We start from the raw sequence: 12,879 nt of genomic DNA, 5'->3' as shown, positions 1-12,879 counted from the left end.
AGTAGCGAGAGCAGCAGTGGAGGAGTGAACGACAGTGTACTGAGAGAGTATAAGGTATCTCTTCTTCTCCCCACCTTGACTTCATTTGGCATGTACGTGTCAGCTATGATGAGGCAGATAATTTCTCACAGCTACCTAGGCACAATAGGTACCTGAGCTTGCTACCTAGTAAACTTTTTGATGATACGTAGTATGTAGTAAGTACAGCAATAATGGTCCCCATATAAATCTACTACTAGTCGCCGTTCCTCTCTCTCGATACCTCTCCCTCTTCTTCATCTTCCCCTTCTCTCTGTCCCAAGTCCTTCAATCCACCAGGAAACCACCACTACTATCTGCCAAACGCACATCCCATTCATTCATCCAACGTCACTCCTAGACCGACTCAATCGCCCAACATGCCTGTCGCTCCACCAGCCTCCACCTCCCTCAAGGACCTCTTCAGCCTGAAAGGCAAGGTCGTCGTCGTGACCGGTGCGTCCGGCCCGACCGGCATCGGCACCGAAGCTGCGCGCGGCTGTGCGGAAATGGGCGCCGACGTGGCCATCACGTACAGCTCGCGTCCGCAGGGCGGCGAGAAAAACGCCAAAGAGATGAGCGAGAAGTTCGGCATCAAGAGCAAGGCGTACAAGTGCGACGTCAGCACCTACGACGAGGTGGAGAAGCTGGTCGCCGACGTGATCAAGGACTTTGGCAAGATCGACGTCTTCATCGCCAATGCCGGCCGCACCGCCGACAGCGGCATCCTGGACGCCTCGGTCGAGAAGTGGAACGAAGTCATCCAGACCGACTTGAACGGTGTCTACCACTGCGCCAGAGCCGTGGGTCTGCACTTCCGCGAGCGCAAGACCGGCAGCTTCGTCATCACCGCCTCCATGTCCGGCCACATTGCCAACTACCCTCAAGAACAGGTTAGTCAATGCCCGTAATTCTTCCATTTTCGTTGTATATGTTGCTAACTCCCGTGCTCTCAACCAGACTTCCTACAACGTCGCCAAAGCGGCCTGCATTCACCTGGCTCGGTCGCTGGCCAATGAATGGCGCGACTTTGCCCGTGTCAACTCCATTTCCCCAGGTTACATTGACACCGGCCTGTCCGACTTTGTGCCCCAGGACATCCAGAAACTGTGGCACTCCATGATCCCCTTGGGCCGGGATGGAAAGGCCACCGAGCTCAAGGGCGCCTACGTCTACCTGGCCAGCGATGCCAGCACTTACACCACTGGAACCGACATCGTCATTGACGGTGGCTACACTGCTCGATAAATGGAGCGGCGGTGCAGCTTGGTGATGGTTTCCATGAAATCTACCTTGTTTGGAAGAGAATCGATACCGAATTCTGGTTGTAGCGTTGGTCTAGGCGCCGTGTAGCAGCCTGCCTGAACGGCAAGGCTGAGGCCACGCCGTCTCGTTCAGGGGTAAGGCTAGCCATTCACGCCCAATAGGATATCAAGCTTCTCTGAATTCCAAGAAATCATGAACTAAAATCCATCGTTCTCATGTAGACTGTCTGGTGAACTGTAGCTGTTCTCGCCTCCCTTGAATCAACTTTAATATTGTAGAGGAACGATGCCCATCACTTCTTGCGAGTTATCAAGGTACCACCATTACCATGCCTTGCGAGTGCAGATCTTATAATGATCTTCTCCTCGCGTAATATCAGATCTGAAGGAACGGTCAATCAGATCAATCAAGTTCGCGGCTATAAACACCTACCTACCTAGAGCCGAAAAGCGGCTATCTCTTATGAAGCTATTTGTTGGGGCCAACCACCTGGGGTTCAGAGTTTAATGTGTATATATGGTATTTACCCGTGCAACTCGGGTGAGAACACCGTCCCAAACGCCATTCCCTCTTCTCCTCTATTATATCACACTATTCCATACCAGCCGGCACTTCCCTGAAGACCATCAATATCGAAAGGACGGCCAGGGAGCCGTGAGCCGTTCGTATCAGGCATCAACCCTGAACAATACCGGAATTGCATTGGCGTTCTCCCCTGATGTCCCAATGAAGACACTCACTCGGATCACCTCGTCCGACATCACTCCGGGGAAGTCAGGCGGCCGTGGCGGAAGAAACGCTGGAGGGAATCTGTAAGCACCAGGCTCAGGGGTGGTGAAGTCAGTCGCTCATGCAAAAACAATTGCCAGCAATCAAGCAACCGGTTTCAAAAGCCTGGCTGGGTATACCGTGCTCTCGTTTTCATTTCAATTTCAACCTGATGGTGAATTCTTCCCTTTCTTTCTTCGATGGTGATTTGCTGGCTGCATACTTGGAGCATGTCGAATTCCACTCATCCCGGAGTGTACTGTCGCCGTATTCCTGATGCTGACGCTGTTGCTGTTGCGTGATTCCAGAATGAAAATTCTCTTGTAAACATGCTTCCACACCAGAGTCATGTTGTCGCACCCCGAATCTGCTGGTCATCTGTCGGCATGTGTGTGTGTGCGATGTGCGCCTCTGTTGTATGTCCCGCAGGATATCATGTGTATATCCCCATTTCCATCTCTGCGGTCCATATTCATCGAGAAAAGTCCTCAAGAGTGGAGGAGAAGTAGAAGAGAGAGCCACCCGTTTTCGTTCTGGGAGTCTCCTGTATTTGCACTCTTGCAGCAGCATTCGGAGGGGAGGGGGAAGAGGGACAAGAATGTGCTCGCGCTCTGCCGAAGACACACACACAGAGAAAGAGACAGAGACAAATATACCCTCCCTCCCAGCGCTCTGGTGTCTGGTGTCTGGTTCCTGTCCTACAATTTCTTTTGGTAACTGTAATTGCTGAGCCAGGCATCACCGATCGAGAACATGATCCGTCGTACCAATAAGGACTCAGCAATCATCTTCCTCGTCGTAATGATCTTCTTAATCCCTCTTGTCATTTGCCTTTTTTTCAATCACGGGAGGGCGACAACTGGGCCATACCTCATTTCCTCCTTTTCGTGTTCGCTTCAATCAATCATGACCCCTCCTGCTTCTGCTTCTGCTTCCCCCGGCCCTGCACACTCTCTTCGCCCAAGACTTTGGCACTCCCCATAAACATGGCGCCCACATAGCCGCCCAAAAACCGCATGTCTTGGGCCTGCACCGCCGTCATGCGCACCAAGTTCTCCGTGTCCGCAAGGTGCGCGTTAAGCTGGGCCAGTTGGGCATGGAGGTGCGCGTATTGTCGGTTCTTGTTGGTCGAGGTGGCGTTCAGGTTCGTCGAAGCTACGGACGACGGGCGCGGCAGTGAAGGTTTGGATGGACGATCCATCTCTCGAACAGTGTGTCCTCTTTTCTCGTGTCTGTTTCGAGTCCGTTGTCGCTTTCGAGTTCGGGTGGACGGAGACGTTGGAGACCACCAACTGTCTGGACTGGTTCTGACAGGAAGGTTTCAGTGTGAGTCGTACAGTGTGTCGAATGTCTGGTCACTAATAAGGCACCCTAGGGTTTACTCAGGTGGGATTTGTAGATCGCAACTTATGTTCGTGAGATGGGTGCGATAATTAAAACATGTATCCAGTATGTACGCACTGCAGTGTGTCAGTAAATCCAGACGCGGGTGTCACGTCAAATTATGTGACACGCTAGTTTATCACGTGGTACCGCCCCTGACTGCAAGGCTGAAAAGAAACGAGGCTGTCACCAACGAGGCTGAACTTGCCACAACCCCTGAAACGGGTTGGGTACCTCCTACATTATTACATCCCAACCCTGGCCAGCATGTGCTTCTATACTACGTACTTCCTTCTCTGGACCTGTCTGTTCTCGCTAGATGGCCGGATATGCGCAAACCTCATCATCTCACACGTCAGGAGCTCAGCCGACACTCCTTCACACATTTGATACCAGGATCAAAGTACCCTCGTCGATGTGGTCAATCGGCCGACCGACCACTTCACGCATACAGCAAAAAAGCTACAAGAAACACCGCTTCCACAACAGTTGTTGATCGACTTTGCTTGCATTTGATTAATTACTCTGCTCATCTGGAAGCCCGAGCCCGGCCCCGGCCCTCCTGCGTTGTGCAATAGCCCTTCCGTCCCACCAATCGCCGCCCTGTCTTTTCCGTGCGAATCCTAGCATAATTATTCGTCCCAGTCCAATCGTGTTCGTGCCTGAAAGAAAAAAAGTGTATGTCTCGAATAATGGGGTACAAAAAGGTCTGTCTCCAATCCATATCGAAGCTGGAGAAGTTCGAGCACACTCCTCGGGAAAACCCTCTTCCAATTCAGGTTTGACACAACTCCAGGACCGTTGGTAAGGCATCAATCCATGTGCAATAGGGAGTTCATTTGTTTCCCCGGAATGCTGTATGTACTTGAAAGAAACAAAGCTCGGATGTTCCAATTTTCCGCTCTCGGCCGTGTGCCGTCCACCAGTCCCCGTGGGGTCGCCATGCTTTTTGTTATCTTTTCTGAAAGACCATCGCTGGCCACTCAGAGTCGTGACATTCGAAGAAAAGCTGATCATTAAAGTATATGCGACACAGGAAGGGGTAACAGTCGAAGATATATGCGATACCGCGCGCCAAGGTTAACTCCGCCGAAGGTTACCTGCTCGTCAAAAACTGACAGAGCAATGCCAGCCATGTTGGAAAATAGTCTGTGCAGATTTCGAATAGGGGGATTGGTGAACCCAGCTTTATTGGGTACCCAGCATTGGTCGAGCCGCGAAGCTACTGGTACTGCTGTGAGCCGAAGGCTCAGATTCAATGTTGGCACTACCACTGTCACCACTTCCTGCGCTAGCACTGGCACTTCCAGTTAGACTTTTGACAGGAGCTTTGGGCGGTGGGAATGGTTTGCTCACCCCAGCCTCTTCGACTTGCTGTGGATGAATCATATTGCCATGCCCAGGAGGATACCTCGGCACGGGGGCTTGCATGGCTCCTGGCGGTGAAGGTCTGCCGTTCCGTGGAGGACCTGAATACATGTAAGGGTCGTTGGGGGGTGAAGGCCGACCTGGCATCTTCCCAGGGGGTCCCAAGGGGTTGCCAGGGGACCGGCTTGTTCGACGACTAGGCGGCCCGGGATATGGCCCGCCACCAATGCCCATGTCTTGAAGACGGCTTGCTGTTAGCGAGTTGGCACGGGATTCATCCGCCATCTCTTTTCGATCCACCGCGCCATACCGGTTGGAGGAGAAGCCCATCATCGGGTTATCAAGGATGTTGGAACCTAGGATAGGCATGTCCGACATCAGTTGGGTGCTGGTTCGGTGTCTTCCGGGCATCGGTCTCCCATACGAGCCAGGGCGCATGCTGTTGCCGTTCGCGAACGCATCCTTGCGTAGTTGGCTTTGGCTGCTGGTCTTCTTGGTTCGCCTCGAGGTCACGCTCATCATGTCGAAATTGTCGGGATCCATAGGCACTGGCGGGGGACCGCGTGCCTGCATGGGATCGAAATAGTCATCATCGTCATCGTCATCGTCGAAATCTTGACGACGGTTGCGTGACGCTCTCCGTGCCCCTCGATCCTTCATCATCATCTCTTGTTGCCTCAGATGTAATTCCTTCGCGCGCAGCATGATCTCTCTCTCACGTAATGAGATTCCACCGGGCGCCGCATGATCTGGATATGCTCCTCCAGCAATATCGCCGTCCGGTATGTCATCATAGAGTACAACATGACTGAACTCGTCCAGATTGGTTTCATCATATGACGGGCGGCGTTGTAGTTGGTTCGGTCCACGCGGTGGATGACCGTTCGGTGGATGACCATTCGGCATACCTCGATACCCATTGACAGGAGGAGGACCTCGCCTGCCCGGCGGACCCATCGGTCCTCCCAGAAGAGGAGGACCCCTCATAGGCCTCGGGCCACCATTCAGCGAAGGATTGGGTTGTCGCGGGGGCGGAGGGTTTGACAAAGACATGGACCGCGGAGGAGGTTGTTGTGTGATAGGAGGCGACTGTGGCAGGCCGGACTGCGCCACCATGGGCTGTGGTGCGTTCGCAAGTGGTCGGTCTTTGTTCACCGTGTTGATGTGGCGCAGCATCGTATACAGAGTCTCAAGTCGCGGGACCTTGACATTGACGCACTTTGCTATCTCGACTGGAGAACCCAAATATGTCTCGACCTCCATGGGACGTCTTGCTGTGAAATCTTGATACATCGTGCATGGCTCTGAACTGGTGGCAACCATTGCCGCTATCGTGGTCTTTTTGAAATCGTTCGGAAATTGACAGCCCTGTGCAGTGGCAATTTGGATCAGCTCTTCTATCACTTCCGAGACCAAATGCTCGACGCCCGGTATCCGGATGAGGTCGGAGAGAATGGGAGTCTCGAAGAGTACACTGGCGGGATGAAAAGCAATGGGCCTGAACATCATTAGTACCGACGTTCCGAACAGCAGAGGATACCACACATACCCAATCATCCTTTCATACTGTTGCTGCTTGATATTTGGCGACACTTTACAGTCAACCTGTGCCGTCGTCAAGGTCATGGCCAAGGCTTCGGACATATCCCTTTGAATCGCATCGGGGATTGACGAATTCTGGCTGGCCGGTCCAACCCAAATCTCGGTAGATCCGCTGTGTTCAAACTCACTGGAGCCGAGTTGGATCAAGTTGGCGCCGGAGACGAGGGACAGAACCACGTTGGAGGGATATTTCTCTTCCAGCTGTTTCTCCACTCCCAGAGTATTTGTGGTATTCACAAGAATGCAGGTATGTTGAGGGGTGACAACAGATTGGATAATGTCTGCCAGATTGTAGACGTCTGGGAGAGCTTTCACGCATAGGATCACGTAGTCGAAGGCGGCTTGTTGGCTCGCGGCCTCTTCAGGTGTTTGAACAACTAAGTTCGATCAGCTCCGCCCAAGAAAGAGAGAAATCCATCTTTCACATACCATATCGCGGCTTGAATCGCTCATTGCCGAACAATTCGGATCTGTTTTTCAAAGTCAACGAAAAGCGCAAACAACCGGGAAGCAGTTGGCTCACTTGAAGGAGATACCATACTGCGCTACGCTCTGGTAATTGGCTTTCCAGACCAAAGTCACATCGCAGGCGTTTGTCGCTTGTAACCGCCACGATAGAAAGGCAGAGACTGCATTTCCACCAACTATACAACAACGTCTTAGCTCTCGATTCATATTTGGATAAGCCGATCCAACAGTAGTGACGAGACAGGCGCAGGCAGGTTTTGCTCGGACAACAAGCGCATTGGACTCGGAGTCGGCAGGATTGAAGTCATGCTCACCTGAGAGGATTCTTAGACGCGGCGGAGCAGGTGCCATTGTGTGTTGAGGCACAATCGTAAGGGTGGTTAATTAGTAGTACAGCAAAAGAGCTGAAGCAGGCACGTCCGGGACGTGTCCGAGTTTGTTGCAATTATAGCTGTCCAAGTTTATTGCTCGTCTTCCAAACGAAATGCAATCGAAGCTTTTTCCCCAAGTCCCTTTTCGAAACGACAGTGGATAATGACGACGGCGGCGGAGGGATAGATCGAGGGAAGAGCGAGCGGCGAGTGATTCAGTAGGTCGTCGACGGCATTGATTGAAACGAAAGACGGAGGTGAGGTCGGGTGAGGGTTTGAGATCGATGGAAATCTCAACACGCAAGAACCGGAGGGAGGGTAGGTTCCTGGCGCCGGGAAGATTAAAGATCCAGAGGTCGTCACAAAGGAGTTTCCATTGAGAGCAGCACTTGTGCTGCAGTTTGGAAGGAAATAACGAGCGTGATCCGAAAGGAGGTGGAAGAGTAGTACAATTAGGTGAAAGGGACTTGAGGGTGATGGTGCGCTGCGGTGGCTGTGGCTGTGGTGATGGAAGGGAGAGAGGTTGAGTGGATGAAGATTACGGGCGCGACGATTGTGAAGCGCAATTCGAAACAGAACAGGATGGGACAAGTCGTGACGACGGCCCGGAGAGCGATCAACTCAGTTTGCGCTGGCCCGTCCGTAAGGTTAGGTACTAGGTACCTGTAAGGTACAAGGAACTCGTAAGGTATGGAAACCGTCGGCCGGCTCTGAGGTTTTTTTTACCGAGGGTGCCTGGAAGAGCTGTGCTTGCTGGGGGTCAGAAGATTAATGAGGCACTAGGCACCTACTAGTATCTGGGTAGGTACCTAATGTACGTACTGTAGTAGTAGTTGTAGTAGCCTGTAGGTACCAAATTATCTTTATTCATTATTATTTTGACCGGGGATTTGGGGGAGGGCGGCACCAATGCAGTGAATAATAATGCACCTTAGGACAAACCCTCCCTAGCTTTCAGGTACCTTCTGGGTACACTGGCAGCTACCTAAGGTAGGGTTAAAGAGGGTCTTGACAGAATGGGGAGCCAAAATACCCGCCTGCGCCTAGGGTAAGGTACCTACAAGTACAGCTCACACCTCACCTCAGTACCTAAGGTAAGGTAAGGTAGCTAATGGACCTGATGTAGGCAGCTACGTGTCTGTAGGTTTGGAAGGTTCTACCACTGGGTGCTGAAGCTCAACGTGCAGACAGTTCATCAGCCAACTTATTATCCTCAACAGAACTCTCGCCATACTTTTTCGAAGCCGGGCCTTTCATTTTTGGTGTCGTACTTCCAGAACAGTCCCGTCCTCTGCAAAGACCAGGAGCTACGTAGTACCTCTTACAACTTGAACCACCTACGCACTGGCATCGATCAATTTGGTCTTCTTCGTTGATCCCTCAGGTCTGGGTTCATCTCCAAGCAACGCCAGAACGGCGCTTCAATACCTAACGTTACTTTATTGCACAAGTCTGGTACTCCCTCCGGTCCTAAAATAAGAGCCTCCTATCGCCATCGAACACTGCAACACCTGCCTAGCAGTAGGTGTCCACTCACAAGCCCCAATTGCCGGGACTTCTCCCTGGTGTCCTTCAGGGGCCCGCACGAACATCCGGCCACCGTACTACGCCATGCCCTCACTCGCCAGCATTTAGTTTTCCATTGACACGATGGCCGACCACCGATAACCCCAATACCTCCGCAACCAATCACATCCAAAGGAGAAAGACGAAAGACGGAGACTGGGTCTTGCCAAGCTGAGGAAAAAGTACTAGTAAGAGGGCAGCAAAGTGTCATGGTTGCTGACTGCAGGTGAGAGTTCGGACAGCGACGGTGCCCGACTTCTTCTGTTTCGCACGACCAGCTGCGAGTTGCAGAGCACAGTGTACGAACGAATTGCTGGAAGTGTCGGAGATGGGCTTTACACGTACGGATACTAAACCTCAACTAGCCTCCCAGCTACATTCCGCCACACGTCTTGTCTCCGTCGTTTTGGTACCCACATCAACCTCCTGCGTTCTCTTTAGGTCTCATTCAGTATTTTCATTCCGCTGGGCACCTCGGTAGACCCCCCATATCGACAGTCTAGCGGTCACAAATGTCCGCTCAAAGGTCAACAGATGCGCGAGTCTCCATACGCCCAGCGGCCTGGAGTCTTCCCAGAGCGAGCGTAGCCTGCTGAAGCGAATAGATGGACGCAGATAACGTCGCGTTGGATAGCCACGATTCATGGTTGTGAAAGGTGCCGCAGGCAGCGCTTCTAGGCATGTGCACCTTACGCCTCGACCCACACGCTGGCTTTGTGGGAAGATCTCAAACCGAAAAGTATTTGAACCTAGGGCCACCATGAAGAATCTGCCCTTGCTGGTTCTGGTGCAATGAACGGCACGGGTCTTGTGGATCGCATGGGACACTGTACATGAAAACACAGCCATCATTTGCACAACGTCGAGGCAATTGTGTCGCCTGAGAAACCAGGACCGTTTGTGCAGACCCATGGTCGAACAGCACATCCCGCCTATGGTGAAGTACCTTGTATTGTGTACATGCCTATCTTCGAGCGGGCGACAATAATGCATGCGCCGTTCGCGGCCCAAGTCCCAGTCAGGAACAGCGGGAAAGGGTGGGCCTGCTGGCATATATCCGTCCAGCCTGATCTGAGACTTGCATGATTCTTGTCTCTTGGCTTGAAGATCTTCGAATAAGCCCTCTGCTCTGGGATCCACGAGGACAATAATCTTGCAAGACAGATACACACAGTCTCACTCCTTTACTATGGGCCGATCCTTCTGCCACTTCGCTTTTCGAGCAGCGGAATCAATGGTCAGTCAGGCCACTAAGACAAGGAGATATCACCTCCCGTTGCTACCGTCATGCTGAACCTGGAGATCTCAGCGGGCCCTCTCGGAATCATCGTTATGGCGATGCGTTCAGCTGGAGCTCGATTAAAAGGCATACATACGTAGGACTCTCCTGCTACAACGATCTGAAACGAGGTTTGCAGGACCCAGCACTATTCCAATACTTCTTGGCCAGGCTTTCTGTATATCTACCATGGACACCTGCGAAAGTTGCTATAACAGCGACCTGTTCAACCTGACCAATGGCTTTTACATCAAAGACGTCGGACCGCTGCGACCATTTTGATCGTGGAAAAGGGGCACCATGATCGTACATGCCAACGTGTGTCTTGTTTTCACAGGTCGCGAGACGCCGCATACAAAATAGGTACCCTCTGCAGTGGACTCCAATCTGGCGGTAGGTACTGTGTACCTAACGTACCCCTTAACGAAGTTGTTCACTCGGCATCTCCGCCCTCCGCGTTCACACTATGGCTAACCGAGATACCTTGATGCGGCTAAGTTGATGGTGGCTTTCATGAAACAAGTCCGAATTCAGCCATTGTGCCCGAAAATAACATGGCAATCTATGGCAGCAGGGGTAATTCCTTGACCTCCAATGGCGGAAAGGGAATGCTACATATGTTCTGGCGGCGCAAACACAACGTCTCACTCAGCACGAGGCTAACCGCCTCCTGCAAATCACCCAGGTCTATCTTAAGACCAACTCAGGTTTGGAAGACTTCCTCTCCGCACCTTTTTTATTGTTGTGCTCGATGTGCTCCGTCCAGGTCGCCACTCCAGCTCGAAACCATACGTGTCTTTGTTACTTTCATACCGCTTGAGACCTGCATTTGTGTGAACTTGCTCGCATGACGGCGGCCTCGTTGGACCTACCAGGGTTGGGACTCCTCTGGCCCCGTCTGGATTCTTTTCCAATGTCGGTAGGGCCGGTCGCGCTCGTTCTTTGTCAGGGTGACCACATCCTCTCCTTCTATGGCCGGGTAGGCCTTATATCGCCAGAAGCATAATGTCCGACCGCGCTGCTTTGCGTAGGACGGTGTTCCAGATCAGACACAGCCCAAATAGAGCGCACCAATAGAGAGCTGGTACAACCCCAATCAAGGCCGTCGGAACGCCAGCAAGAGGTATGTAACACATTGACTCCCCAACTTCCCAGTTTCATGTTCTTATTCATCCGCTTCCCGAACCATGTGTTCTCCAGGTCCGACCACCTGCCGGGAGGTTGGGGTCTCGCGGTAAGCAGGCATTGTGGACATGTTGATGCTTCAATCGCAACGGTGGCCACATCCTACAGGGAAGCCGAACTGTTGGAAGATCATTGAGAACAACGACTTCATGGCAGGAGTGTTGCTCGACCCTGCTGGCACTCGCGACCACTAGGTACCTAGTTAGTATACCACGAAGAACTATCCAAGAGTTCGTTGCGTGACGACTCCCATACGCACACCCAATCAGCCATATGAAGATGTGGTAACATGCAAGTGAAGGTGAGCAACGATGTAATAGATTGTGATGCCGTCTCGCCGTGTACTACGACGATGCGAGAATCGTCAGCACTAACCCCGAAGCAGACGATGAACGTGGACTGCAAGATGGATAGCTGGGGCCGTCACTTTCGCCAGCCGGCTGAGATGCTGGTACTACGCACTAATGAAGGTCCGCCTGGGGTGGATAGATCTTTGTAATGATGAGTGTTGTTTCAACCCGGGCTTGATGAACAAACAGGTCAGCAGTCCAGCTCGTGAAGTGTGTGTTTCTTTCCGCTATCCACGTTGGTACAAGATACCTATAGGTGGGTAGGTAGTAGGAAGTAGTACTACCACTGGCAGGCGAAGACTCCCTAGATGTAGACCACCTTCCTAACCCTCCCTTCCAACGTAGCAAGAACTAGCACCCCGCCACAGCCGGATCAGCTCTGTTTCTGCAGCCGGCACCCGGATGAAGATAATAATGTCTCTCCCCAACTCAGCCTCCAGGTTGCCAGCCTGACCGCCCCCTTCAAGTTTGGGGTAACAGTGACACGAGTGTTACCCCCTGGGACGAGTCTTCCACGAAGTTCGGGCTGACCATAAAGCCAGGTCGGGTCCTCTGACCACCACAGCGAGGCGACGCCGAGGACAAGATTGTTGCTACAGAGTACAGAGTTACAGAGTACAGAGTTACAGAGTACAGAGTTACAGAGTACATTCTGTCGACGCGGGCGGCTCAAGTTTGCATGACGATCCATAGACCATAGTATGTCTTGGTAGCTTCGACGCCTCGAACGGGAGAGAATTTTTACTGAGGGGACGCATTGATCATCAACTTCCCGCAGCTCGCGTTTTTCTTAACCCCGAGCTCCCAAAATCCCCACTGGCCAGTGGACACACGGGCACTTGGCTTGCTTACTGTATGTTGCAGTGGCAGATGTCCAATAATGGTATGGGCTCAGAAAGGAACTCAGTATGAGAGGACGCTGTGCGGCGGTTCAGGTCAACGAGGTTGGCAAGGATAAAAGGAAACGGGTCGTGGATCGGCTTGGTCAGCCTCTGGATCCTTTGTCTTAGGGTGACCGTCATGGCGAAGTCATAGCGAGTGGCTGGAGCCAGCCCCCTTCGCCCGTGGGTAAAGGCGATGTAGTCCGAGTATGTGGTGCGATGGTCTGGTATGCTTGAATGACCGAAGAGGACGTCGGGGTGAACATCGTAGCTACGTAGAGAATAGGAGGTACGGTCAAGGGAGGCAGAGAATAGTAGTAGTATACAAACTTGTCGAGGAATCTCTTCATACGTACAGCGTGATGCGACTGCAC

The 12,879-nt window shown here is 52.3% G+C and overlaps 3 protein-coding genes across 3 annotated transcripts; 1 reads left to right on the top strand and 2 right to left on the bottom strand.

Annotated features, from left to right (window-relative positions):
• Positions 1-398: 398 nt before the first annotated feature.
• Positions 399-1,266, top strand: A1O1_07358 (NADP-dependent mannitol dehydrogenase; the record flags this gene model as incomplete). The annotated part of the gene is made up of 2 exons (XM_007728228.1): positions 399-911; positions 979-1,266. 2 exons carry the CDS (start codon positions 399-401, stop codon positions 1,264-1,266), a joined length of 801 nt encoding a protein of 266 aa, XP_007726418.1.
• Positions 1,267-2,956: 1,690 nt separating this feature from the next.
• On the bottom strand, positions 2,957-3,253 carry A1O1_07357 (uncharacterized protein; the record flags this gene model as incomplete). Its single annotated transcript, XM_007728227.1, has 1 exon — positions 2,957-3,253. One exon carries the CDS (start codon positions 3,251-3,253, stop codon positions 2,957-2,959), a length of 297 nt encoding a protein of 98 aa, XP_007726417.1.
• Positions 3,254-4,623: 1,370 nt separating this feature from the next.
• Positions 4,624-7,224, bottom strand: A1O1_07356 (alcohol dehydrogenase; the record flags this gene model as incomplete). Its single annotated transcript, XM_007728226.1, has 4 exons — positions 4,624-6,301; positions 6,353-6,782; positions 6,835-6,875; positions 6,929-7,224. The coding sequence occupies 4 exons, from the start codon at positions 7,222-7,224 to the stop codon at positions 4,624-4,626; spliced, it is 2,445 nt and encodes an 814-aa protein (XP_007726416.1).
• Positions 7,225-12,879: the final 5,655 nt, after the last annotated feature.

This window comes from Capronia coronata (genome assembly GCF_000585585.1).
Source record: "Capronia coronata CBS 617.96 chromosome Unknown acBCG-supercont1.6, whole genome shotgun sequence".
NCBI lineage: Eukaryota > Fungi > Ascomycota > Eurotiomycetes > Chaetothyriales > Herpotrichiellaceae > Capronia > Capronia coronata.
Note: the sequence above shows the minus strand (reverse complement) of the source record. Positions and strands in the feature narration are given on the sequence as shown.